Source organism: Rhinolophus hipposideros (assembly GCF_964194185.1).
Source record: "Rhinolophus hipposideros genome assembly, chromosome: 5".
Lineage (NCBI taxonomy): Eukaryota > Metazoa > Chordata > Mammalia > Chiroptera > Rhinolophidae > Rhinolophus > Rhinolophus hipposideros.
The window spans coordinates 1,954,962-1,978,904 of NC_138051.1; the positions used below are offsets into that span (position 1 = coordinate 1,954,962).

A 23,943-nucleotide genomic window follows, 5' to 3' on the forward strand; every position below is an offset into this window, starting at 1 on the left:
TCCTCCCCCCTGACTCCCCCCCCACCTCTTCCCTCCCCCCTCCTCGAGCTCCTCTCCCCCACCCCTCCTCGCCTCGGCCTCCCCCTCCTCGAGCTCCTCCCCCCTGACTCCCCCCCACCTCTTCCCTCCCCCCTCCTCGAGCTCCTCTCCCCCACCCCTCCTCGCCTCGGCCTCCCCCTCCTCGAGCCCCTCCCCCCTGACTCCTCCCCCTTCCCTCCCCCCCTCGAGCTCCTCTCCCCCACCCCTCCTCGCCTCGGCCTCCCCCTCCTCGAGCCCCTCCCCCCTGACTCCTCCCCCTTCCCTCCCCCCTCCTCGAGCTCCTCTCCCCCACCCCTCCTCGCCTCGGCCTCCCTCTCCTCGAGCCCCTCCCCCCTGACTCCTCCCCCTTCCCTCCCCCCCTCGAGCTCCTCTCCCCCACCCCTCCTCGCCTCGGCCTCCCCCTCCTCGAGCCCCTCCCCCCTGACTCCTCCCCCTTCCCTCCCCCCTCCTCGAGCTCCTCTCCCCCACCCCTCCTCGCCTCGGCCTCCCTCTCCTCGAGCCCCTCCCCCCTGACTCCTCCCCCTTCCCTCCCCCCCTCGAGCTCCTCTCCCCCACCCCTCCTCGCCTCGGCCTCCCCCTCCTCGAGCCCCTCCCCCCTGACTCCTCCCCCTTCCCTCCCCCCCTCGAGCTCCTCTCCCCCACCCCTCCTCGCCTCGGCCTCCCCCTCCTCGAGCTCCTCCCCCCTGACTCCTCCCCCTTCCCTCCCCCCTCCTCGAGCTCCTCTCCCCCACCCCTCCTCGCCTCGGCCTCCCCCTCCTCGAGCCCCTCCCCCCTGACTCCTCCCCCTTCCCTCCCCCCCTCGAGCTCCTCTCCCCCACCCCTCCTCGCCTCGGCCTCCCCCTCCTCGAGCCCCTCCCCCCTGACTCCTCCCCCTTCCCTCCCCCCTCCTCGAGCTCCTCTCCCCCACCCCTCCTCGCCTCGGCCTCCCTCTCCTCGAGCCCCTCCCCCCTGACTCCTCCCCCTTCCCTCCCCCCCTCGAGCTCCTCTCCCCCACCCCTCCTCGCCTCGGCCTCCCCCTCCTCGAGCCCCTCCCCCCTGACTCCTCCCCCTTCCCTCCCCCCCTCGAGCTCCTCTCCCCCACCCCTCCTCGCCTCGGCCTCCCCCTCCTCGAGCCCCTCCCCCCTGACTCCTCCCCCTTCCCTCCCCCCCTCGAGCTCCTCTCCCCCACCCCTCCTCGCCTCGGCCTCCCCCTCCTCGAGCTCCTCCCCCCTGACTCCTCCCCCTTCCCTCCCCCCTCCTCGAGCTCCTCTCCCCCACCCCTCCTCGCCTCGGCCTCCCCCTCCTCGAGCCCCTCCCCCCTGACTCCTCCCCCTTCCCTCCCCCCCTCGAGCTCCTCTCCCCCACCCCTCCTCGCCTCGGCCTCCCCCTCCTCGAGCCCCTCCCCCCTGACTCCTCCCCCTTCCCTCCCCCCTCCTCGAGCTCCTCTCCCCCACCCCTCCTCGCCTCGGCCTCCCTCTCCTCGAGCCCCTCCCCCCTGACTCCTCCCCCTTCCCTCCCCCCCTCGAGCTCCTCTCCCCCACCCCTCCTCGCCTCGGCCTCCCCCTCCTCGAGCTCCTCCCCCTGACTCCTCCCCCTTCCCTCCCCCCCTCGAGCTCCTCTCCCCCACCCCTCCTCGCCTCGGCCTCCCCCTCCTCGAGCTCCTCCCCCCTGACTCCTCCCCCTTCCCTCCCCCCTCCTCGAGCTCCTCTCCCCCACCCCTCCTCGCCTCGGCCTCCCCCTCCTCGAGCCCCTCCCCCCTGACTCCTCCCCCTTCCCTCCCCCCCTCGAGCTCCTCTCCCCCACCCCTCCTCGCCTCGGCCTCCCCCTCCTCGAGCTCCTCCCCCCTGACTCCCCCCCCACCTCTTCCCTGCCCCCTCCTCGAGCTCCTCTTCCCACCCACCGCCCCCGGGCTCCTCTCTGTCGCCCCCTCCCGGATGCGTCCGCGCTCAGCCGCCCTCCTCGCCGCCCGCCCATTTGTGAATGAGACGCTGAGTTTCTCAATGGAGCCGCGGGGGGCTCGGGCGGCTGCAGGGTTGGCCGAGAGCCGGGAGGGGGGTGCGCGGTGCTGTCCCCTCCCTCTCCCTCCTTGTGGCTCGGAGGCCTCCGAGGAGCGGCGCTGAGAGGCGGCCGTGGCGCGCCGGGCCCACGGCCGGAGCAGCGGGAGCGCACGGAGGGGGCCGGCAGCCGGCCGCGCGCCTGGAAAGCTGCTGATTTCCTCCTTCCCGTTTCGCCCCGATTCCCTCGGCTCCCCGCCTGCACCGTTTCTTGTCCGGGAGGGGGGGGCGCGTGAGGAAAGGAGCAGAGACGAGAACCCGGAGTTCCGCCCAGCGCGGGCGCCGTCCGTGGGCGCCCGCCGGCCCACCATGCGCGAGCCGGCGCCGGGCTGCTGAGCGCGGGCACGCGGGGGCCCAGGCCGCGGCGGCCCCGGCGGCGGGATGGAGCCCGCGGCCGCACCCCAGGCCGACATGGCGCCGCAGCTGACCGCGGAGGAGGAGCAGGTGAGCGGGGCCGCGCGGGGGGCGTGTCGGGCCCGGGGCCTACGTGGTCCCTGCCCGCCGCGCGCCGGGCGCCCGGGGCCCGCGGTGGCCTCCCCCTGGCGGCCGCGCCTCTGGCCGTCGTGCCCCGAAACCCGGGCCCCGGGCGCTCGGGCCTCGCACCGCCCTTCCCCCACCCCGGAGGCGATTCAAGTCCCTGGGCCCGGGGGCCCGCCTTTCTGTCCGCAGACGCCCCCGTCCCCGACGTTTGCAGAACAGCTCCTTCCTCCGCTCTTTGCGCCCAGTACAGATTTTGCTGCTTTCCGTGCGGGTTTCGTTTCTTTTTTCTTTTTCTTTTTAAGGGCGAGGAAAGCTCACTTTGGGGGATGGGCTTCTGCGGGGACCACCGCCCCTCCCGAGGACAGTCATGGTAGGCACTGGGTGTAGATGCCCTAGATTTTGAGACGAGCCCCCCGGGCTTATCCCAGGGCCGTGCAGGCCTCCTTGGACACATTCTGAAAGATGAGGCGTCCGCACGCTCCCCAAGCCCCCGGCCTTGACGGCCCCATTCCCCTCTCTCGGTCTGGGCACATCCCCCACTCGCACTTCCCTACCCCCATCTCACCCACTGTGTACATCTTTTCGAAGTCTACATTGAGCTCCACTGTGCCTTAACTCTTAATGACCTTCAGTTCCAGAAGGAAGTGGTTTGCGGTGTCATTTCGGGGGCTTGGATAAGGGAAAAGTCGGGGCCCTTGCAACTTTCACTCTCGCACATTCCTGCGGGGGAGACGTGGACCACTCCTTCTGAGAAAGATAGGAAGGCCTGCGGCTGACATGGGAACCTAAAGGCTTTTCTCTGTCTCTTTGGCACTGCCCATATCCGGCCTTAGCTGTTTTCAAAACGAGCCATAATCTGATTCCATGTTTTAATAAAAATCTGAAATAAGAAAAGAAGAACCGTGCTGGTCACCCATTTCGACCTCTCCAGCCCTTGTTCCCAAGAACCACATTTGGTAGCACAGTCTCTAGTGTGGAGACAGTCTGGTTTTACAAAATAATATTGGTTAATGGTTTTTTTTTTAAGACCTGATTGTTAAAAAGCCCTTGACTTTTCTCATTTGTGGAGATAACATGTTTTCGTTATCTTTTGATGTTTTGAGATAAAATCAGCCTGGGGGAAAAGAATTCTGCTTCTCTGTACAAGCATTCTCGTAACTGCAGTTGAGTGTTAATAAAATGCTAGTCAGGGCCTAATGCAAGCAGGTAGCCAAGGAGCCCATCCTGCCAGAATTAGAAAAATACTTTAGTACTAGGGTGTAATGTGTTAGGTTGATTTCTAAGGGGGCAAAACTCCTGTCACTTTTTCTGGGGTTAGTCAGATTTAAAATTTATATGTTTCTTAAGACTTAATGGCATTAGTATTCCACTATGAAAATGGCATTAGGTTGCAAATGAAAACAAAAAACCAAGGAGAGCAAATATTGAAGCATTGATAGTATTGCTAAAGTTGTCTTCACCCTGTACACAGTGTAAATATACAAGTGTGTTTAGTAAAAATCTATTACATTGAATGGGTGTGTTGGGCATTAACAAGGACTGGATGGAAACAAAATATTTGTATATTAAGATCAGGAAGTTAATGTGTTTTTTTTTTTTTTTTTTATTAATTAATTTATTTATTAGTTTCAGGTGTACAAAACAAGGTAATACTTAGACGTTCATCATTTATATCCCTCATACTGTGAACCCCCCTCCCCCCATCCACTATCCCTCCGACCTCACACTGAACCATCACATTATATATATAAAATTATAGTTGGCATTCATTAATGTTTAGCTTCTGATGTACAATGCCATGATCAGGTATCCACAGTATCCCTGAGGTGGTCTCCCAAATAGGACGCATGTCCATCGGATACCCAACAAAATCTTTACAACATTATAGAATACCTTCCCCAAATTAATTTTCAAAAGAAAAACCCTGAGGCCATCTTATGGTTACCAGCTGCTTCCAAATCCCTTCACCTTTCCCCTTATCCCCAACCCCCTCCCACACACCCATCTAACCACTCTCGGTTTTTTCTCTGCGTCCCCAAAACTGACTCTGATTAGTTCATTCACATAGTCTTTTCTTTAGATTCCATATATAAGTGAGATCATATGGTACTTGTCTTTCTCTTTCTGACTTATTTCACTTAACATAATGTTCTCTAGATCCATCCATGTTGCTGCAAATGATAAGATTTCTTTCTTCTTTATGGCTGCGTAATACTCCATTGTATAAATGTATAATGTGGTTTTTTTTTATAACCATACCTTTTCCTATATAATGCCAAGTTCTCTACAGGCATTTCAAAATGTTGAAACACAAAAGCAGCATAGTTCCAAGCAGCATAGTTCCTTCCAATTATTGTAATGCCTGATGGATTTCATATTTTTCTTTAATATCACAAGAGTACTCTTAACTGTTAAGATTTCTTTAAAATATTTAAACTAAACGACAGCAAATTTGTGTTAGACTTAGCAAAGTAGTCATCCTGGGAAATGACACATTCATTCCATAATTCTACCTCATTGCTCAAACCAGTTTTGGAATTCATTTGGAGTTGATTTCAAAGCTGTGGCAGAATCTTTTAAATATTTTCAATGTTGGTTTTCTTGTACTTTCGAGAGTCAACTGGATTTTTGGAAATAGCAAAAAAGTCTAAAATTGAAATGCATTTAGACCCTTTTTGGGGTGTGAAAATTGCCTTAAAGATGTTTCTGAAGCAGATCCTTCCTGAATGGTATCTCTTTCTATGCAGTCATGTGAATCAGAAATCCAGACGTTTTCTTGGACACTGTTCTCCCTCAGCCCCTCTGTACTATATACGTCAGCAGGTTTTCCAGAATATTTCTTGAATTCGTGGACTTCTCCCACTACCTGATTGTTAAAGTACCGTTCATCAGCTTAGTCTCCAAGCCGCTGTCATTACCTGACAGTACTTTTGTTTCCTGCCTGACCCATCAGCATTCCTTAGCTCTTACTCCAGAAGCCAAAGGCAAATTGCGTGTCTGATCCCTTCAGCCTACCCGCTCCCAAAATAAGATTCATAAAAACCCTCCAGTGGCTTTTCATTGCTTTAGGGATCATGACAACTCTTGAATGTGGTCTACAAGCCTCAGCCCTTGAGTGGTCTAGAGCCTTAGCTAACTCTCACATCGTCTCTGCTTCAGGCACACTGGCCTTTTGGTTCTGCAAGCCCGTTTCCTCCGTCCTGTAGGGTCTTTGCACAAGTTGCTGTCCTGTCTAGAAACACCCTCCACTGTTTACTTCCTCCTCATCCTTCGGCTTTCACTTTCTCTGGAAGGCCTTCCTTGTTCTCCCCAGTTAGGTTAGATCTCTTTTATTGACTCTCAGAGTACCATGTACTGTCTTTTTTATCATTTACCACAAGTTTACACTATTTGTGTGATTGATGACCAGAAGCTCCATGAGGGTGGGAACTGTGCCTGCTTTTGCTTACCATCATATGTACATTGCCTGGCATATGACTGGCATTTAATGGACGTTCAGGAAATAGTTGCGGAATGAATGGAAGTAGTTCTGTATGTGATTTGTACAGAGATGGCATCATCTCCTTTTCGAAAGGCTTATGAGAATACGGATATTGTTCATTTTGACAAGGGTTGGAGGTCACTATTACTTCATAGTCTCGTTTCCTATCTAGGCGTTTGTTGAACAGGTACAGTGTTTCCCTGAAACTAAGACTGGGTCTTATAGTAAGGTTTGCTCCAAAAGACGCATTAGGGCTTATGTTCAGGGGATGTCATCCTGCAAAATCATGCTAGGGCTTATTTTCCGGTTACGTCTTATTTTCGGGGAAACACGGTTTTATAGCGAATCCTCATTGGTAACTTTGATGTTTCTTGCCTTTATTTTTTCAGTTCTCAATTACAGAGCTCTGCAGTTGAATTAGTTGAAAAACTATGCTTTGCCTTTAAAGAACTTACACAAATAACAACAGAGTAATAACAGTAACTGTTTCCTGAACTCCTGCTTTCAGTCAGGCTCTGTTCTGGGCATTTCACACACAGTTAATCCTCATACGATTGGAATTCTTACCTCATATTGCAAACGAGAAAACTCAAACCAAGAGAAGGAAATTGCCCCAGATCACATGGCAAGTGATGGGGCCATGCGTTCCACCCAGATCTAGGTTATTCGGCCTCCACTGCGAATGTTCTCTCTGTTGTATATTATATAACTTCTCATGAAGCAATTAGCCAATTTACTAAGATGCCTACATGGGTATATAATAGATCATGTTGTGGGTTTTGGTATTGATATATGTGTTTGGTTTTGATGATTCTTTTTAAAATGTGGTTCAAAAAATGCAGACAGAGGAAAAAATTTGGAAAACCTTTAGTCAGACCTATATATTGCCAGCAGAAACATATCATACAGTCTATGTAAGAAATTGTGATAAAATTACTCTTGGAGAAAAATTTGTTCCTTAAGATAGAGTTGGCAACTCTTCATTTTGAGGTGTAGTCACAATAAAAATTTAATTTTTCATATCTTTTCCTTTTGTACAAGAGAAATAACTATTCTTGGAACCAGATATGAGGACTGTTAGCTCTCCGAACTGTGAAAACCAAGGGTTTGTTTTTTTGTCAGGAATACATTCTTTTTTGATACGTTTTTGTGTAAATAGAAGAGCCTTTTTGGAGCCGGCCCGGTGGCTCCAGTGGTTGGAGCGCCATGCTCCTAAGGCCGGCGTCGCAGGTTCCATTCCCACATGGGCCACTGAGCTGCGCCGTCTACAGGTAAGGTGTAAACAGCAGCTCTCCCTGGAGCTGGGCTGCGGTGAGCCGCTGGAGCGTGCCTTGAGCTGCCATGTACTGCCATGAGCAGCTGGTGGCCACTATGGCTGTAAAAAACAGAAAAAGCATTTTTTCTTTTTTAAATTTCTTAATTGGGGAGTATTGGGGAACAGTGTGTTTTTCCAGGACTCATCAGGACCCCTCAGCTCCATGTCGAGTCATTGCTTTCAATCCAGTTGTGGGGGGCGCAGCTCAGCTGCAAGTCAGGTCATCGTTTTTCAGTGTAGTTGTGGAGGGCACAACTCACTGGGTCACATGGGAATCGAACTGGCGACCTTGGTGTTATGAGCTCTGCGCTCTAACCACTGAGCAAACTGACCGTGCAGGAGCCTTTCTTAATGTGTTGACAAAGTTGTACATTTGGCAGCTGTAGGGTGATTTCTACGTATCAGTACTGTGTTCATTCTTACTTTGTTATTGTCTTAATTTTATTTTTCCAAAGCACATACTTGCATTTGTAACATGACCTGAAATTTTACTGCATTTGCTAAATTATAATTGACCACAAAGGATAATTAAAAGTATTTTATGTTATATGTCTTATGTTCTTAATGTTCAATGTCTGTGTAACTGACAGAAAGTTAAGTGAGACTCCTTGGGTTACATCTATTTGGGCATAAGTTGTGAGGAAAACTCTCTCTTTGTAATAAACCGTAAAACAAAGACTCTTAAGTAGGATTCTGAAGAAATTTGCATTCAGCGGTTAAGTAGCCTTTTAGGGTCTTGGTTTTGCGTGGATTTCCCAAGTCGTGATTCATAGGATAGAGTCGTTTTCTAAAGTACATGTGCTTTTATTCATATTTTCATTTTGGACTAGAGATGGTTCTAATAACCCATACAGTGTTTCCCTCACACTAAAAATAATTTGTGAGTTCTGTAAAGTCGCCTTACCAAATAATCTAATATTTATTTTCAAAGCCTGTAAAGGAAATTCCCATGTTGAAGTACATGTTGTTTAGAGATTCTAGCAACTGTGGGAGGGTTAATAAGAAATGCATGTAGAGTGCTTAGCTTGATGCCTGCCTAGTAAGCACTGGTGAAGTTAGCCACTGTCATCATATTCTCTGTCTTCCCATAGTGAAAGGTTTCACAGTGAAGTCAGCTTAAACCAATCCCACGGGGGAAAATATTCATATTCACCCTGGGGACCACCTTTTAGCCTGGATTCTTATAAATGCCAGAAAATAGTTACTTGTAACTTTTTAGTGTAGTTTTCAAAGACCTAATTCTGTGCTCTGGTTTGTGTTCTTCTTATAATGGAATCTTCTTCTTTTTATTTTTTATTTTTATGAGTTTATTTGAACCAAACTGACGCTATTTGCCAGGGAGCAAGATCTTAAATGCTCCCTAATGGAACCTTCTAAAACTAAAAATTTAATTGCCTTGCAGTAGACTTAAGAGATTTTTGGCACTTTTCCCAAGGGCAGGGGTTTTGTCCTGGTTCTTGTGGCCAAGAACTTCCCTTTCCCACAGTCTCACATGTCCTGTGCTAAATGTCATCTGTCCCTCCGGAAGTCACCATACGTCAAGGACCAAGTGATTCATAATGTTAAGTTGAGGCCTTCCAGAGAGGGAAAGGAGAGGAGAAAAAGGTGAAAAATTCTCATTATTTTTGTTATTGCCAGTAGTAACTAGTGATATTGTAATGAGCAATTAGGTAAAAATCTCATTTGGATGTGAGAATTTTACTTTTAAAATTTCTGAGCACCTAATGGTCTTGGACTTTAGTTAAGGAACCTGGAGGTTTTCTCCAATGAACCTGACCTGAAGTACTTATTAATGAATTGAAAAGTAAGATAGATACTGCTTTATAGAACGGAGCTGAACTGTCATTAAGCCCCATTTTATAGCAGAATGGCTGGCCTGCTGCAGTGTCGAGATGAGACGTTACAGCCCCTAACTATCTGTTCAGATACTAAAACCCTCCAGTGAAATTTCAGCCACTTCACATCAGTTCTGCCATCCTGCCTTGGTGTCTCAGTCAATTGGAGGCACTTTCTTTTTCCAAACCAATCACTATACACACCTCCACTCAAGAGCTCCTTGGTTGCCCTTTCTGGCCACTGCAATAGTCACCATTTTCTATTATTCTTTCTCTGGAGTAGGCGTATATGTTCCTAGAACAGATAGTTGAGCCTGCACTCTTCAGTGCTGGAGGGCCTGTACCTATTGGAATGAGCATTTTCATACCTGATTTTGAAGAAGCCTCTTGAGAACCTAACTGAGATGGCAAGGGGATAGGGTGATGGTGGTGGGAGATGGAGAAGCTTCAGAGCAATGGGAAGAGTTGTTTGTTTATTAAGGATTGGTTCTCTCTTAGGTCCAGACTATAAAATGTTGAGACCAAAACAGTAGATTAGAGGTAACTTTTTTTCTTGAGTTTCTGCTTCTGAGAAAAGCATTCCTTTTTTCCCTGGGAAAGACAGTTTCTGTTACCGTATATGTACTGGTTTCCTCTGAAATACCAAACCCATCAAAAACACACACGCACAGTTCTTGTCTTTTTATCCAGTACAGATGGCACAGACGTGACTATGCTTATAGAATTATTGTGAAACCAGAATTTATTCTCCTAATTGATGGGCATATTCTAAAGAGGGCCATCTATGACTTCAGTACTAAAGCGTCTTGAGGACATTGATCCATTCATTACTTGTTTGTTGCTTCAGCAACTGGCTAATCTATGCATTTACTTTTGTAGACATTATTACATGATACACATCATTACTAAAATCAGTCTTTTTAAAAATAGGCATTTTAGATTATCTACAAAACCACATGTTTTTTAAAATTAAAGCCAATAATATTTTGTAAAAAGTGCTGCATGCCCTCTTTATATGGGTGTAGGCTCACGTGAGGTGCTGAGACCCCGGTATTTAAGAGGAGTGCAGACAGACTTGTCAGGGGGGTTGCTGCATACCGTGTAAGTGTTGTGACTGCCAGGAAACTTCAGTGGTTTCTACTGATGGGAAAAAAAATGATGAATGCAAATCTGGCCGTTTCCTACTTTTTTAGTTAAAGCTAGGTCTTTGATTAATACATTCAGTATTCAAAAATGTGTCCTTAAATACTGATTTTAGCAATAGACTTCACATACTGAAAAACTCTAGTCTAAAACTTAATTATTTTGCAGCTTAACCATAACAAAGAATAAAAGCCATTTCCATAGCCTTTGCAGGGGTTTTTAGAAGTGGGGTTTTAGACGACAACCAGAACACGACGGAGCCCTGCCATGGAATAATAATGGGAAGTGTTATTTTTGCTTTCCCTTCCAAATGTTTGTAAGGGTTGCTATGAAGTGTCTCTGTTTCTCCAGTAAGTGAGGTGATTATTATATATCAATCCCTTTCCTTTTAGGTTAATGTGGACCGAAAGGAAGGTTTTACAGATCATAAACAAAGTACAGTTTGTACATCCATTCAGCAATCATTTATTGTCTGTTGCCCTGTGCCAGGTTCTTGTTCAGCATGGATTGGGGGTTCTCTGTCCTTGAGGAATTCCTCTCTAGTTCCCTCTAAACATTTCTTGAATTGTGGGGTACCCACCAAGGAGGAAGACCTCTTATACACAGCGAGTGCAGGGACTCGACCTCCTCTGCGTCTTTAGTGCACATTATGAGACTTCAAAATATGTTTGCTAAAGAATGAGGAAACTATATTGAATTTAGTATTCCTCACTCACCAGTGAAGGGTATTGTTTTGCTTAGGATGGTTACCTTTATGATATTGGAATGATATTCAGTGGCTGTCAAGTAATCTACCCAGAAAGGCAGCATTTGGACTCAAACTCTTCTGATTAAATGCAGCTCTTTCTAGTAAGCTTCATCTGTGTTACATTAATCGTGTATTTCTGTGTGTGACACACCTATGTACAGATAGACCAGAGACCACGTGTCTCTACGTGTGATACGTCTGTGTACATATGTATACACCAGAGATCATGTATCTATGCCTGTGTATATATACACCAGAGATCACGTGTCTCTACATGTGACACGCCTGTGTACACATACACCAGAAACAGCTCTCTCTTGGCATTTGTGGGTTGAACATTCCCAGTTTTAGTCACTCACAAGTTTCCCTGCAGAGATGTGGTACATTCTTCCTAGTTGCTTATTGTACATTTACTTATGAAAGAAATTATATGGTTTAATGGGGTTAGTGAACTTGAAGTTTCATATAGGTCTCTGGTTTACCTCTTAAAATGTTGTGGGTCGGCTTTTTGCCTTTATAAAACCAGTCTTTAGTTTTCTATATATAGAATTGAATTTTTCAAATATTATCAGCATAATGGGGAAGTATACAAGTATGTGGTATGCTCCTACACCGATAACTAGGCTGAAACTACAGCTTTTTAAATTGTTTTTCCCAGGGTACCTTCTCTTTGCCCATGTTTTTGTCTGTGCTTAAGCTATTACTAGATTTTCTTTCTCAACTTTTGCCAAGTCTAAAAGTCGAGGGAAGAAAACTTTCAAAAAATGGTTTTCCCCCTTGTTTTTACTTTCTATACTTCTAAATGTTTTCTTTCTTAGATCACAAAGGAAGAAAAAGATTTACTGAGAGAAAGGCCTGAAACCTTGAGCATAATAAGTGAGCACAAGAAAACAGTTTTATTTGGGAATGGCTGTTTGTCTCACTGAAACTAGCTCTTCCATGCTTGGAAAACCCCCCAAATAAAGTGAAAATGGTATTTCTGGCTAGGTAAGAGACTTAGAAGTGATACAGCTAGCAACATTAAAATATATAAGGTTTCCCAATATACTTTGGTTTTCAAAAAGAAATCCTTTTAGATTAGCATTCTAAATGTTTTAGAAAAACCGTTTAATATTTCTTGAACTGAATGTCAGTGAGTCATTTTGGTTATTGGTAAAACTCTGCATTATTTGTAATTGTTATAAGAGATACTGAAAACCATTCATCTTTTTTTTGTTTTTCCTTTAGCTACCCAGAGCGTGATTTTCTTTTGTAGTTGATATCAAGCTAGAGAAATGCTAGCTTTCAATGTGATTTTGTGAGAAAATTAGAAGCAAGTGGAAACTGAGTTTTGAATGAAATTGCTAGAACTACTTCAACTTGAAAACTAGTCAGAACCTCTGATTGTTGTCATGCTGTCCTTACAGTGCTACACATACTGGTAAACACTCACATGAAAACTTGTGATAGTAATGTTGGCTAAGCACTGCCTGCCAGGATGGCTGTGATGAAAAAAGAACAGGACAGGTGCTGGCATTGCTGATGGGAATGGGATGGAAAATAGAGCAGCCGCTGTGGAAAAGTCTGGCAGTTTGTCCAAAGATTAAACCTAGGGGTATATCCAGAAGAACTGAAAGCAGGCTCCCAAACAGATACTGTACACCCATGTCATCACAACGCTATTCGCAATAGCTGAAAGGTAGAAGCAGCCCCAGTGTCAGTGGATGGGTGAATAGATAAACAAAATGTGGTACACACACACACACACATACATACACACACACACATACACACAGACACATACATACACACACACACACACACACACACGAGTATTCAGCCTTAGGAAGGAATGACATTTAGCTACATGCTACAATATGGATGGACCTTGAAGACATTATGCTTAGTGAAATAATGCCAGACACAGAAAGATAAGTGTATGATTCCACTTAGGAGGTACCTAGAATAGGCAAATTCATAGAGACAGAAAGAATATCGGGCTGGGGGAATATGGGAAAGGGGCGTTATTATTTAATGGCTACAGAGTTTCTGTTGGGGGTGATGAAAAAGTTTTGGGTGTAGATAGTGGTGATGGTTACCTAACATTATGAATGTATATAATGCCACTGAATTGTATACTTATGAATGGTAAAAATGATTAATATTATGTACATTTTACCACAGTAAAAAATATCATGGCTATCCATTATTCTAGGCACTTTACAGGTTTTAATTCATTTAGTGAATAATGCAGCTGGTGAGGCAAAGGAAAGAGAATAGAGGTGTTTCTTCTAGTTTGGCCGCTGCTCTTGAGCCTAGAATCTCTTACATAAGTACCATTTCTTGGTTACGGAATGTATCTGCTTTAATAATTTGTTAGAATGTGAATTGCCGTGTATTTTAAACATCCAGTTGAGGTCTATTCTGTAGGAGAATTCAGAGGTTTTTGCATGGGACAAAGCACTGAATGTTGTGTGACCCGTATGTATAGTATCCTCCCTTCTTCCCAGTACATTCCTGGGCACGACTTGAAATATTACCCATCGAGAGCAGTGGTTCTCAGAACATGGTCTCCACACTGCAACCAGCAACAGGAGAAAGCACTGGGAGCTTGTTAAAAATGCAGATATATTGGGCCGGCCCGGTGGCTCAGGCGGTTGGAGCTCCATGCTCCTAACTCTGAAGGCTGCCAGTTTGATTCCCACATGGGCCAGTGGGCTCTCAACCACAAGGCTGCCAGTTCAATTCCTCGAATCCGGTGAGGGATGGTGGGCAGCGCTCCCTGCAACTAGCAACAGCAACTGGACCTGAGCTGAGCTGCGCCCTCCACAACTAAGATTGAAAGGACAACAACTTGAAGCTGAACTAAGATTGAAAGGACAACAACTTGACTTCGAAAAAGAAAAGTTCTGGAAGTACACACTGTTCCCCAATAAAGTCCTGTTCTCCTTCCTCAATAAAATCTTAAAAAAAAATGCAGATATTCAGGTCCCACCCCAGAGCTACTGAATCAGAATCTCGAGGGGTGAAGTCCAAAATTTGTATTTCAGCAAGCCTCCAAATGCATGCTCAAGTTCGACAACTAGTGATCCAGGGTAACCAGAGTGCTGTATTGAGTTGGTCAGGGAACCACCTAGACGTGAGTTGAGACGTTCAGGATCCCTTCAGGAAAGGAAGACCTTGATTTACAAATTGGCTCAGGAACTGTAGGTATAGAACCAGTGTGAACTGGATGAAAGCTCCAGGAGTCATCTGATGCTGGGCTAGACTATGCTGTCCTGGAGAAGAGGAGCAGTAAGGCGAAGTTCTCAGACTAGCATTTACCATGGTTTCATTCATCCAAAGAAAGAGCAGAGCCTCTGTCTACTTGAGAAACAGAAATGGAACCAGGATGTTAGCATGGCTGCAAACAGGGTATTGAGACATCTAATGTCCACTGCAGGCGGCATTCCCCGGAGAGCTGCTTAGCTGCCAGAGGAGTATTAACGAAAGGAGACAGGCTGTTCTGATTCAGCTAGGAAAGCCGGCCTGCCCGGACAAGGCTGTATTCCCCAGGGACACTCATGTTACGCCAATGTCAGTTGCCCTGAGAATCTGGACCTACGGTAGGAGTTACCAGATTTTACTATCTAGGTCCTTTCAGGGAACTGAGCCCAGTTCTAATTGGAATTGGAAATGAGGTACTGCTGTGAGGAGGGCCAGATTGCAGACAGGTTTTCTAGGCTTCACTTTTGTAAATTTGCACATGGCCTCTTAGGTACAATAAGCTGATCTGCTTGTATTATTTTATCAGCATGAATACATTTGTCCCTGAGTTTATCTGATTTTGAAACGGCTGAGATGTGAGATGACTGCATTGTGTGACGGTAGTCTCCTGGCCAGCTGTATCCCTCTGAAGGCGAAATGGAGACCTTTAGGGAGAGTCCCAGTTTCTTGAGTATGTGACAGACTCAGGATTCAGTTACCTAGGGCACAAGTTGTGGGGCTAAGTCTCAGGAAGCAAGCAGGGGGCCAGTTAAATTTGGTGTAGATTAGGTTGGCAGCAGCAGATCTAATCTGCGGCCAGGACCGGATTAGCTACAGGTCGGACATATCAATTCCAAGAGTGTTGGGCTAGAAGTTGTCAAGTCACTCCTGTCAGATCCATTTGACACGGGCAAAATTGAATTTGAAGAGTGTGTGGGGAGAGGGAGATGAAGATGGGGGCAGTGTTAGTTATTGGGAATGGAAGCAGTTGTCAAGTAGCTTCAGTTGTGTGGAGGGAATGTAGAACCAGGAAGGAGCTGTTGCTGTGTTTTCAAAGCTTCTCACCTGATCTTTTCCTGGGCTGATCATAATTTGCCAGTGACCTTCTTAAAGTTGAGCGCTCAGAACCGACGAAGACAGTGTTACAGTCTGACGCGCCTCCTTGTTTTGGGCTCACGTGTTTTGGACACTGCTTCTGCAGAGTGCTCCGAACTGGTCATTTTTGGCAGTCTTAGCAAACTGTAGATAGCAAACTTAGCAAACTTGACTCATAGATTTAAGTCAAGTGAGATCCTTAAGTTTTTCTTACATGTTTCTGTTAAATTGCATCTGGTGCTTCTAAAACTGATTTTCTTGCACTTGACCTTCTTTAATGTTCACTGTCATTTGTTGAGCTTTATCATGTGCCGAGAACTTTACAAACATTGCCTTTTCTCCCCTCTTACAACAATTTTATGAGGTACTACTCCCATTTTATGGATGTAGAGATTAAGGCTCAAAGAAGTTCGGAAACTTACTTGCATTCCAAACAGAAAGTGATAAAACCTGATATTCAAACCTGTTTGTCTGAGTCCAAAGCCTCTTCCCTTGGAATACCATTCTAGCCCGTTGTCCTGTTCTTGATCTTTTAAATCCATGCTGTGTTTTTCAGTATGTTTGCCCTCTTAGCTAGGGCCCCCCTCCTCTTACGGGGTCGGCGTCACCCTGTGCTCCAATCGGAGGCATTCGGCAGTGGGACCAGGCCAGGGGCAGACGCACAGCAAATCAAGGGAAGACTGGGCTGCAGAGGCAGACTTGGTTTGGGAAGCTCAGTTGTGTCATCACAACTATTGTGACTTGGCAAGGGCCTCACCTTGTCTGGGTCTTCATTTCCTCGTTTATAAAATGTCTTGATACCTACAGACGGGCCTGTTGGAAAGGTTGAACAAAACTTGGATGCAAAGAGCCTAATTCACCGCCTCGCACTGTAGGCTCCTAATAACAGCAGTCTGCTTACCTCCCTCCTTTCAGGGAATGCCTTGAAAATCTTGCTATTTTTTATGTCCTTTAAAATCCACCTCCCACCCACCCCCTGCAGGTCCTATTGATTTAAAAAAAAAAAAAGGACTGTCTTCGGGGAGGATTGTTTATTGTGTCCCTCCAGCTGCTCCCTGCCCCTCTGTGGCGGCACACTTTGCCATGGGGAGTAGTGGTGAAGACCCGCACCACAGTTTCGGCGTGATTCCAAGCAAATTGCTTACCCTCTTTTTGCCTCAGTTTCATCATATGTAAAATGTAGGTAATGATAGTACTTATCACAAAGACTTGTTAGGATTAAATAAGTTACTACATATGAAGTCCTTGGAGCGAGGCTTGGCAGGTAGTGCTGTTTGGTCTGTGCTAATATTAACATGTGTAAGTTACAGATAATAATGCCGACTTTGCAGGGTTACTGTGAGGATTAAATGAGCTGTGTGCCAACTGCTTAACAGTCTGCCTGGCTAATATGTATGTATAACAAATTAACAGAAAACAAATCAATAGAAGGCACTCTTTGTTTGTCTTTTAATTCCATTTTATTTAAGTAACCAGCATTGAAAACTTCACAAAAATGTTAATTCTATTAAATTGGTTACGGTTCTTTTCTTTCCTTAAAGGGTCTAAGCATACGTGGGTCTTTTGTAGACACACCGATTTTTATTCTAAGGGGCATGCGATCGATTCTCTCTCAAATCAACTTTTCCCAAACAGAAATCCCTATATATAAATGGGACCAGTATATGTTAATTTATGTGATGGTGTTTGTTTTCAAAAACATCTTTAGTAAATAAGTAAAGGGAGGGTGTAAAATACTGTGGCTTGGTGAATTTTGTGAAATTTCTTCCTCTTTTGAAACATCTTTCCTGCTGCATTTGCTGAGTTTTCAGCCGTGGTCTCTGAGTAATCGAAGGCACTCTTATTGTCCACAGAGATATCATGAAATGCTCATCAAATGCTTTAAAATGTAGGTCTGTTCTATGCATCAGTGATTTTCAAACTTGATCATCTGCAGAAATGACCTGGGGATCTGGTTAAAATGCAGATTCTCATTGGCAGGCCGTCTGTGGTGGGGCCGAGTGTCTGCATCTTGACAGACTCCAAGGTGATGCCAGCGCCCCTGGTGCCACTGCATTCCTTTGTCTCTCAGGCTAGTTGTATTCTTTTTTGAAAGACATGTTTTCAGTAACTCGCTTCTATAACCACCACTCTTTTTTCTAGAAGCTCAAAGCCCACTTTTTACAAAAGAACCCATAGCTCAGAGCTAGGTGTGTATGTATGTGAAAGAAAGCTCAGTTGTGCAGTTTATCCAGGACTCATGTCAGGATTGCCAGGGACCAGGAACTTTTGTAGCCCTTAGTAGATGCCCCCTCTTTGAAATTTGGACTCTGTCCTTGTCATGCAGGGCCTCTAGTCCCACTCCCCTCCCCAGAACGCAGGACATGGTGGGGCCAAAAAGCAACACCCACGGAGCCATAGATAGGGGAGTCATACCACTGTATCCTCGCTGGCGGCTGGGTTGGAGACACAGGAAGCAGGAGCTGCAATCCGCCGTCCGCTTCTCTGCCAACTAACCAACCCCTAGCGTAGCCATGGCAGTTATATCAGTGGCTAATGGCTAACTGGTTACAGCTGATGGCCAACTACTACCCTAGCCAGCACCTTTCCACGTGACTCCGAGAGCCTGGAAACTGCTCTCTGGGGCTCTGTCCCCACAGCCCTCCTGAGGCTGTGGCAGCTTACTCAGCCTTTAAATCCTGCAGCAGAGGCTCCTCGGGCGCCCCGGAGCTCAGGACGGGGACATGTTGCAGGTCTGGAGGCGCGCTGGCTTGGAGTAATTAGAGGCTGTGCTATGTGAGCTTCAGTCCTTGCTTCCCACAGGCTTGTTCTTCCCCTCTTCAAGTGGAAGATTGTACTTGTTGATAGAGAAATGGAAGAAGTCAGAATTGATGTAGACAATTCTCACAAAGCCCTTTTTGTTCTCTTTGGCTTTATTAACAGGCCTTGGCTCATTCTGGGCTCTGACTTTTCCTGGCACTTTTCTTTAGGTCAGAACCATCACTCTATTACCTTTTTTTACTGTGACTGCTTTCTTTGTACATGTGTGTGTTTGTGGGTATCCTTTTAACATCTGTCTCGTTGGAGCATTCTGTGCATCTATACTAGTCTCTTCAGATTGTTCCCTTTTAAAATTGGAATTGGAATAATTTATAAGTAATTGCATAATCAATGGTCAGAATCTCACTTTTGAGAATTTCTTTAAAAAATACCAGCATCTGTCCTCTCTTTAGAGTTTTAGATTATGAGATTTAAAATTTGTGAAGTGTACATTTTTCTTTTTAAACTTTTATTTATTTTAAGTGTTTTTTTAGGACTCATCAGCTCCAAGTCAAGTAGTTGTTTCAACCTAGTTGTGGAGGGCACATGCAGGGACTGAGCCTGCAATCTTGTTAAGAGAACTGTGCTCTAACCAACTGAGCTAACCGGCCGCCCTGAGTGTACATTTTGAAAGCCTATAACACAATGGACAAAAGTGAGGGCTCTCCAGACTCAGAAAACCTGGGTTCTGATTCAGGCTCCACCATTTTTCTTGTTTGGGGAAATTGGGCAGTTAGTTGACAGTTTGAAATCTTAGTTTTCTCATTTATAATATGGGGATAATAAGAGTATTGATCTCCTAGGGCCATCGAGAGGACTTGGCAGACCACGTAAAACTCAGTATCTGACTGGTGGTTAGGACTCAATACATGATAAATATAGGAGCTATTGTTAATAGCTAATTTAATTTTGTTTTTTAAATAATTTTTTATTTTTCAATTACACTTTACGTACAATATTAATACAACATAGTGAGCAGACATTTATAAAACTAATGAAATCACCCTGATAAGTCTAGTACCCACCTGGCACCATAAATAGTTATTACATTATTACTGACTGTATTTCCTGTGCTGTACTTTATGTCCCTGTGACTGTTTTACAGTTACCAATTTGCATTTTTTAATCCCTTCCCTTTTCCACCCATCCCCCTAACCTCCCTCTCATTTGGCAACCATAAAAAATGTTCTCTGTTGTTTCTGTTTTGTTTGCTTGTTTTTTAAGATTCCACATGTCAGTGAAATCACATGGCATTTGTCTTTCTCTGATTTCACTTAATATAATACAGCTAATTTTGTTACAGGCCTGGTGGTACTTAAATAAAGGTATAAGGTTTACTTACTTCACAGATAGCCAATTATTTGATCTTGGGAGGTAGACAGGTGTCCTTTTCCGGAAGAGGAAACTGTGGCATGCAGAGTTGTGACTGTCCTTAGGGCGCATGGCTGTGGCAGAACGGGGTCTTTACTCAGGATTACTGGTGCCACGTTGAGGATTTGCTCCCTTAACAGCTTCCTCCTGACATCACTTACCTGTTGGCTGTCACACTTCCAAAGATTACAAGTTCACTTTCTTTTTGAGACCCTTTGAGTTTTTCAACTAGTCTGTCTTTTGGTCGGGATTAAGTCCAGTGTAATAATTCCCTCATCCTTTTAGGATGAAGCGGTCAGCAAGAATTTATCCCATTTTCTACCCCCTCCCCTTTAAGATAAATGTGATACCAGCAAAGCCGAGGTGCTTGAAGTTCCTTACCTCTAACATTATTATTACTAGGCCATTTTTGGGATCTGAGTCAAGAAAACAATCCATTCTCCATTACTGAGCAGGCTGAGGGCACTCTAACAGCTGTAGTGTGTCCATTACTCTTTCCCTCATTCAGAAATTATCTAGTGTGGTTTGTGGATTTCTACTGGGGAGTATCATTTTGAGACACACTATCATTCTACTTCCCCTTTTAAGGTTTGAATGAGATTCGCCCATCCATTCACATACAGCATTAAGAAATCCACCAAACTCAGATTTTCATGGATAGGGATCGTGTCTTATTTATTTTATAAAAATCATAAATTTTAAATTTATCTTGGATATCTATTATGGTAGAGGTCAGAAGTTATGAGATTGGCAACTTAATTCTCAGATATTTTCTCTTCTGAGTTAATAGTCACCTCTCCCATTGCTTATCTTCTCATGTCATCGCTTACATTGTTTCCCAGTTTGATCCAGGAATTTTTCTCTCTCTCTCCCTCTGTTTTCCGTTTTAAGCTCTCACAATCAGATGGGCAAGTGCTAAGACAACCATGTCCTTCCTGCTTCCTGTGGAGGGCACTGCAGCAGGCGGAGAGCCACCTTCGCTCACACACGTGCTCATCGCAGTGCTGCCAGGCAGTGTGGTGGGGCTGAGCACGCCGCCAGGAGCACACCCAGGCCCTGCCCCTCCCCCAGCTTCTAGTCCAGTGGGAGCTGATAGACGTAAGATTTTATAATGCTGTGTGCCCAGCTGGAAGGCTGTCCGCGTTTACAGGATGAAGAAGTGGGATTGAGACTGACACCTATAGGGTGAAGGAGGAGTAGGGGAAGGAGAAGAATGTTCCAGCATGGCCTGGAAAGGCGACTCCAATTTACTGACAGCCGTTCACATTCCTCCTTTTCTAAAGTCTCAGCTATCAATTGGAAGAAGAGGTCATCAATGTTGTTAGGAAAGGCATCCCCAGCCCCTAGGTTCTCCAAGCCCTTTAGAGATTTTTTCCCTTAGCAAGACTTTCCAAGTCTCTTCTAGTGTGTGACGCACCCCTAATTAACCAGCTGGAGTGGGTAGCAGTTGGCAAGCTGCCCTAACAGTCTCCTTATGGAGGGTGACCAGCGACCCTCCCCGTCCCTTGTCCTCTGGGAAAATGAAGGGCTTGGCTCCTGTTGGTGGCGAGGGGCTCCCTCTTTGTTCTCCACATTGCTGTTTTCTCTGTGTTTCCTTCGGTTAAATTCGTCTGCCCCTCAACCTCTTGACATGAATTTTCTCCTGAGACAATTTAGAAATGTTTATTTCCTTGTTTGGAGAGTGGTTTGTAAGCTTGATAGGTGAGATGCCAGCTCGTGTTTAGTAACCATGCTATTGGCTAATGCCTCCAGCAAGAAAGCAAGTGTGGCACAATTCCTGCCATGCCTGGGAGCACCACGTATCAGGGCTGGGGGCTCCTAAAGCACCTATAATCCTCTACCCCTTATTAGAGGTCCCTAACTTGTTCCCTCTGACCCTGGTATGAAGACTATCAACAAACTTACATTTGGTGGCATCGTTTAAAATACTAGTTTTAGGGCCGGCCCAGTGGCTCAGGCGGTTAGAGCTCCATGCTCCTAACTCCGAAGGCTGCTGGTTCGATTCCCACATGGGCCAGTGGGCTCTCAACCACAAGGTTGCCAGTTCAACACTTCGAGTCCCTCAAGGGATGATGGGCTCCACCCCCTGCAACTAAGATTGAACACGGCACCTTAAGCTGACCTGCCTCCCAGATGGCTCGGTTGGAGTGTGTACTCTCAACCACAAGGTTGTCGGTTCGACTCCCACAAGGGATGGTGGGCTGTGCCCCCTGCAACTAGCAACGGCAACTGAACCTGGAGCTGAGCTGCGCCCTCCACAACTAAGACTGAAAGGACAACTTGAAGCTGAACGGCACCCTTAAAAACTAAGGTTGAAAGGACAACTTGACTTGGAAAAACCTCCCGGAGGTACACACTGTTCCCCAATAAAGTCCTATTCCCCTTCCCCAATAAAAATCTTAAAAAAAAAAAATACTAGTTTTAAAGCATCATGTTCAGATATCTCTTATTTATATGCTGTGTTTCCCCGAAAATAAGACCTAGTCGTACAATCAGCTCTAATGCGTCTTTTGGAGCAAAAATTAATATAAGACCGGGTCTTATAGTAAAAGAAGAGATTTGATATCTTGAAATACATGGATACCAGAATAAAGACCTGAAGATGGGGGAGATCTTTCAAAATGAGAACATTTTTTTCCCCACCTCTATTAATTCTTTTTTCTTTTTTAAATTTATTGGGGTGACATTTGTTAGTAAAATTATAGATTTCAGGTGTACAATTCTGTATTATATCACCTATAAATCCCATTGTGTGTTCACCACCCAGAATCAGTTCTCCTTCCATCACCATATATTTGATCCCCCTTACCCTCATCTTCCACCTCCTGTGAGAACATTTTTGAGTGCTCCCTGTGTAGGGTTCTGTGCTAGATTTTTTTTTAAATTTTTTTATTAGTTTCAGGTGCACAAGACAAATACTTAAACATTTATCATTTATATCCCTCACACTGTGTGAACCCCCCTCCCCCCAGTAGATGTTGTTTTAAGCAGTTGGTTGTGAGTTCCCAAAATACTGTTATTCAGATTGCTGGGAGTTGTCACATTAAGGACATGTTTTATAAACAAATTATATTTACTGTCCTCTCCAAAGGGACTTGCTATTTAGTATATTGTACAGGACACTTAATGGGGGAACTACTGAAAGGTAGAAATGTCTTACCCATTTGAATATGTGGAATTTGAATATGTCATATTTTCTTTATTAGGAAATGTGAAATGTAGAATTTCTTAACAGCTAAGGCATACACAAAGAATCAGAAAACATTTTAGAGACATTAAAATGCCCTATAGTTTATCTGATTTTTTTGAAAGAAAGCATTAGCAATGTTGACTGAAAAATATCTACTAGGTGTTTCATCACCAAAAGGCTTTATTTGGGAAAATGAAAGGGATGCGACCCAGCGCATGCAGCCATGGCAGCCATGTGCACCTCTGGCCTGTGTGCCAAGGTGGAGAAGTATTTATAGAAGGGAAAAGGAAGTTAATGGAAGGGGTAAGTTAGAACCAGGGAGTCTTATTGTAAACAGGTTCTTCCTGTAGGGTTCTCGCCATTATGTAGAGTGGGGGAACTTCTGGAAGCCCTAGCTCCTCCAGTAGACCTCCACTGATTATGTTTGCTTCAAGTTCCACTTCGTCTTTATCAGAAATCAAAAACAAATGAAAGTGAAACTAAATTTTAAAAACGTTTGGTCCATAGAGGTAGAACAAATACGGACAGTGTTAAAAAGTGAGCAGGAATCAACTAGACCTGAGCACACTACAAACACTTTTTAAAAATAAAGGGCAGCAGGACCGACTGAGGGCAAGCCCTGCCTCCCGGCGGCCCCGGGGCGTGCATTGTCAGCTGCTGGCGAAGGACCTGGGAACTGACCCAGCTGAGGGTACTGGGGATGCAGATGGTAAATCACCGAATGTTGAATTTTTTACTTGGTTAATTGATATGTTGCTCTGTGATCTTTTTATGAAAAAATAAGCTTTTTCTTTATTAAAAACCAATGAAAAAGTCATTTATTGCCTTTAAAATAAGAACAATTTCCAGTTATAAATGGATGCACAGATATGGTTCTCACGTTCAATTATTTTTTATTAGAAATTTGAAGGGCTGCCCATTGGAGGACCTTCCCCCCCTCATTTTTAGGAAGTTTTTGGTGTCAGTAGTAATTATAGTATAATTTAAGTAGTATTGGTAGTAATTTAAGAAAGCAAATAGAACAATTTTGGATTTAATTTGAAATTCATGTACTTTTTTCATTTTATTTTTTTCTGGAAGAAAAATACTGAAAAATGCAGAAAAAGGAATAAAAGGTTTTTGGTTCTCTATTTTACAGATTGTCATGTTGGGGTATCTTAGTCATCTTTTTTTAACAGAAACCTCTGAT

The 23,943-nt window shown here is 45.3% G+C and overlaps 1 protein-coding gene across 2 annotated transcripts in view; it reads left to right on the top strand.

The window, feature by feature from the left end:
* Positions 1-2,322: 2,322 nt before the first annotated feature.
* Positions 2,323-23,943, top strand: part of PTPN9 (protein tyrosine phosphatase non-receptor type 9) — a 67,227-nt gene continuing 45,606 nt past the window's right edge. Inside the window, exon 1 of one of the 2 annotated variants that reach the window (XM_081048641.1) lies at positions 2,323-2,516. In XM_081048641.1, the coding sequence (XP_080904767.1) occupies positions 2,454-2,516 (63 nt within the window). In that variant the 5' untranslated portion in view covers positions 2,323-2,453. Of the gene's footprint in view, positions 2,517-2,876; positions 2,923-23,943 lie in introns of those variants that run through there. The other variant, XM_081048643.1, reaches the window with a different exon arrangement.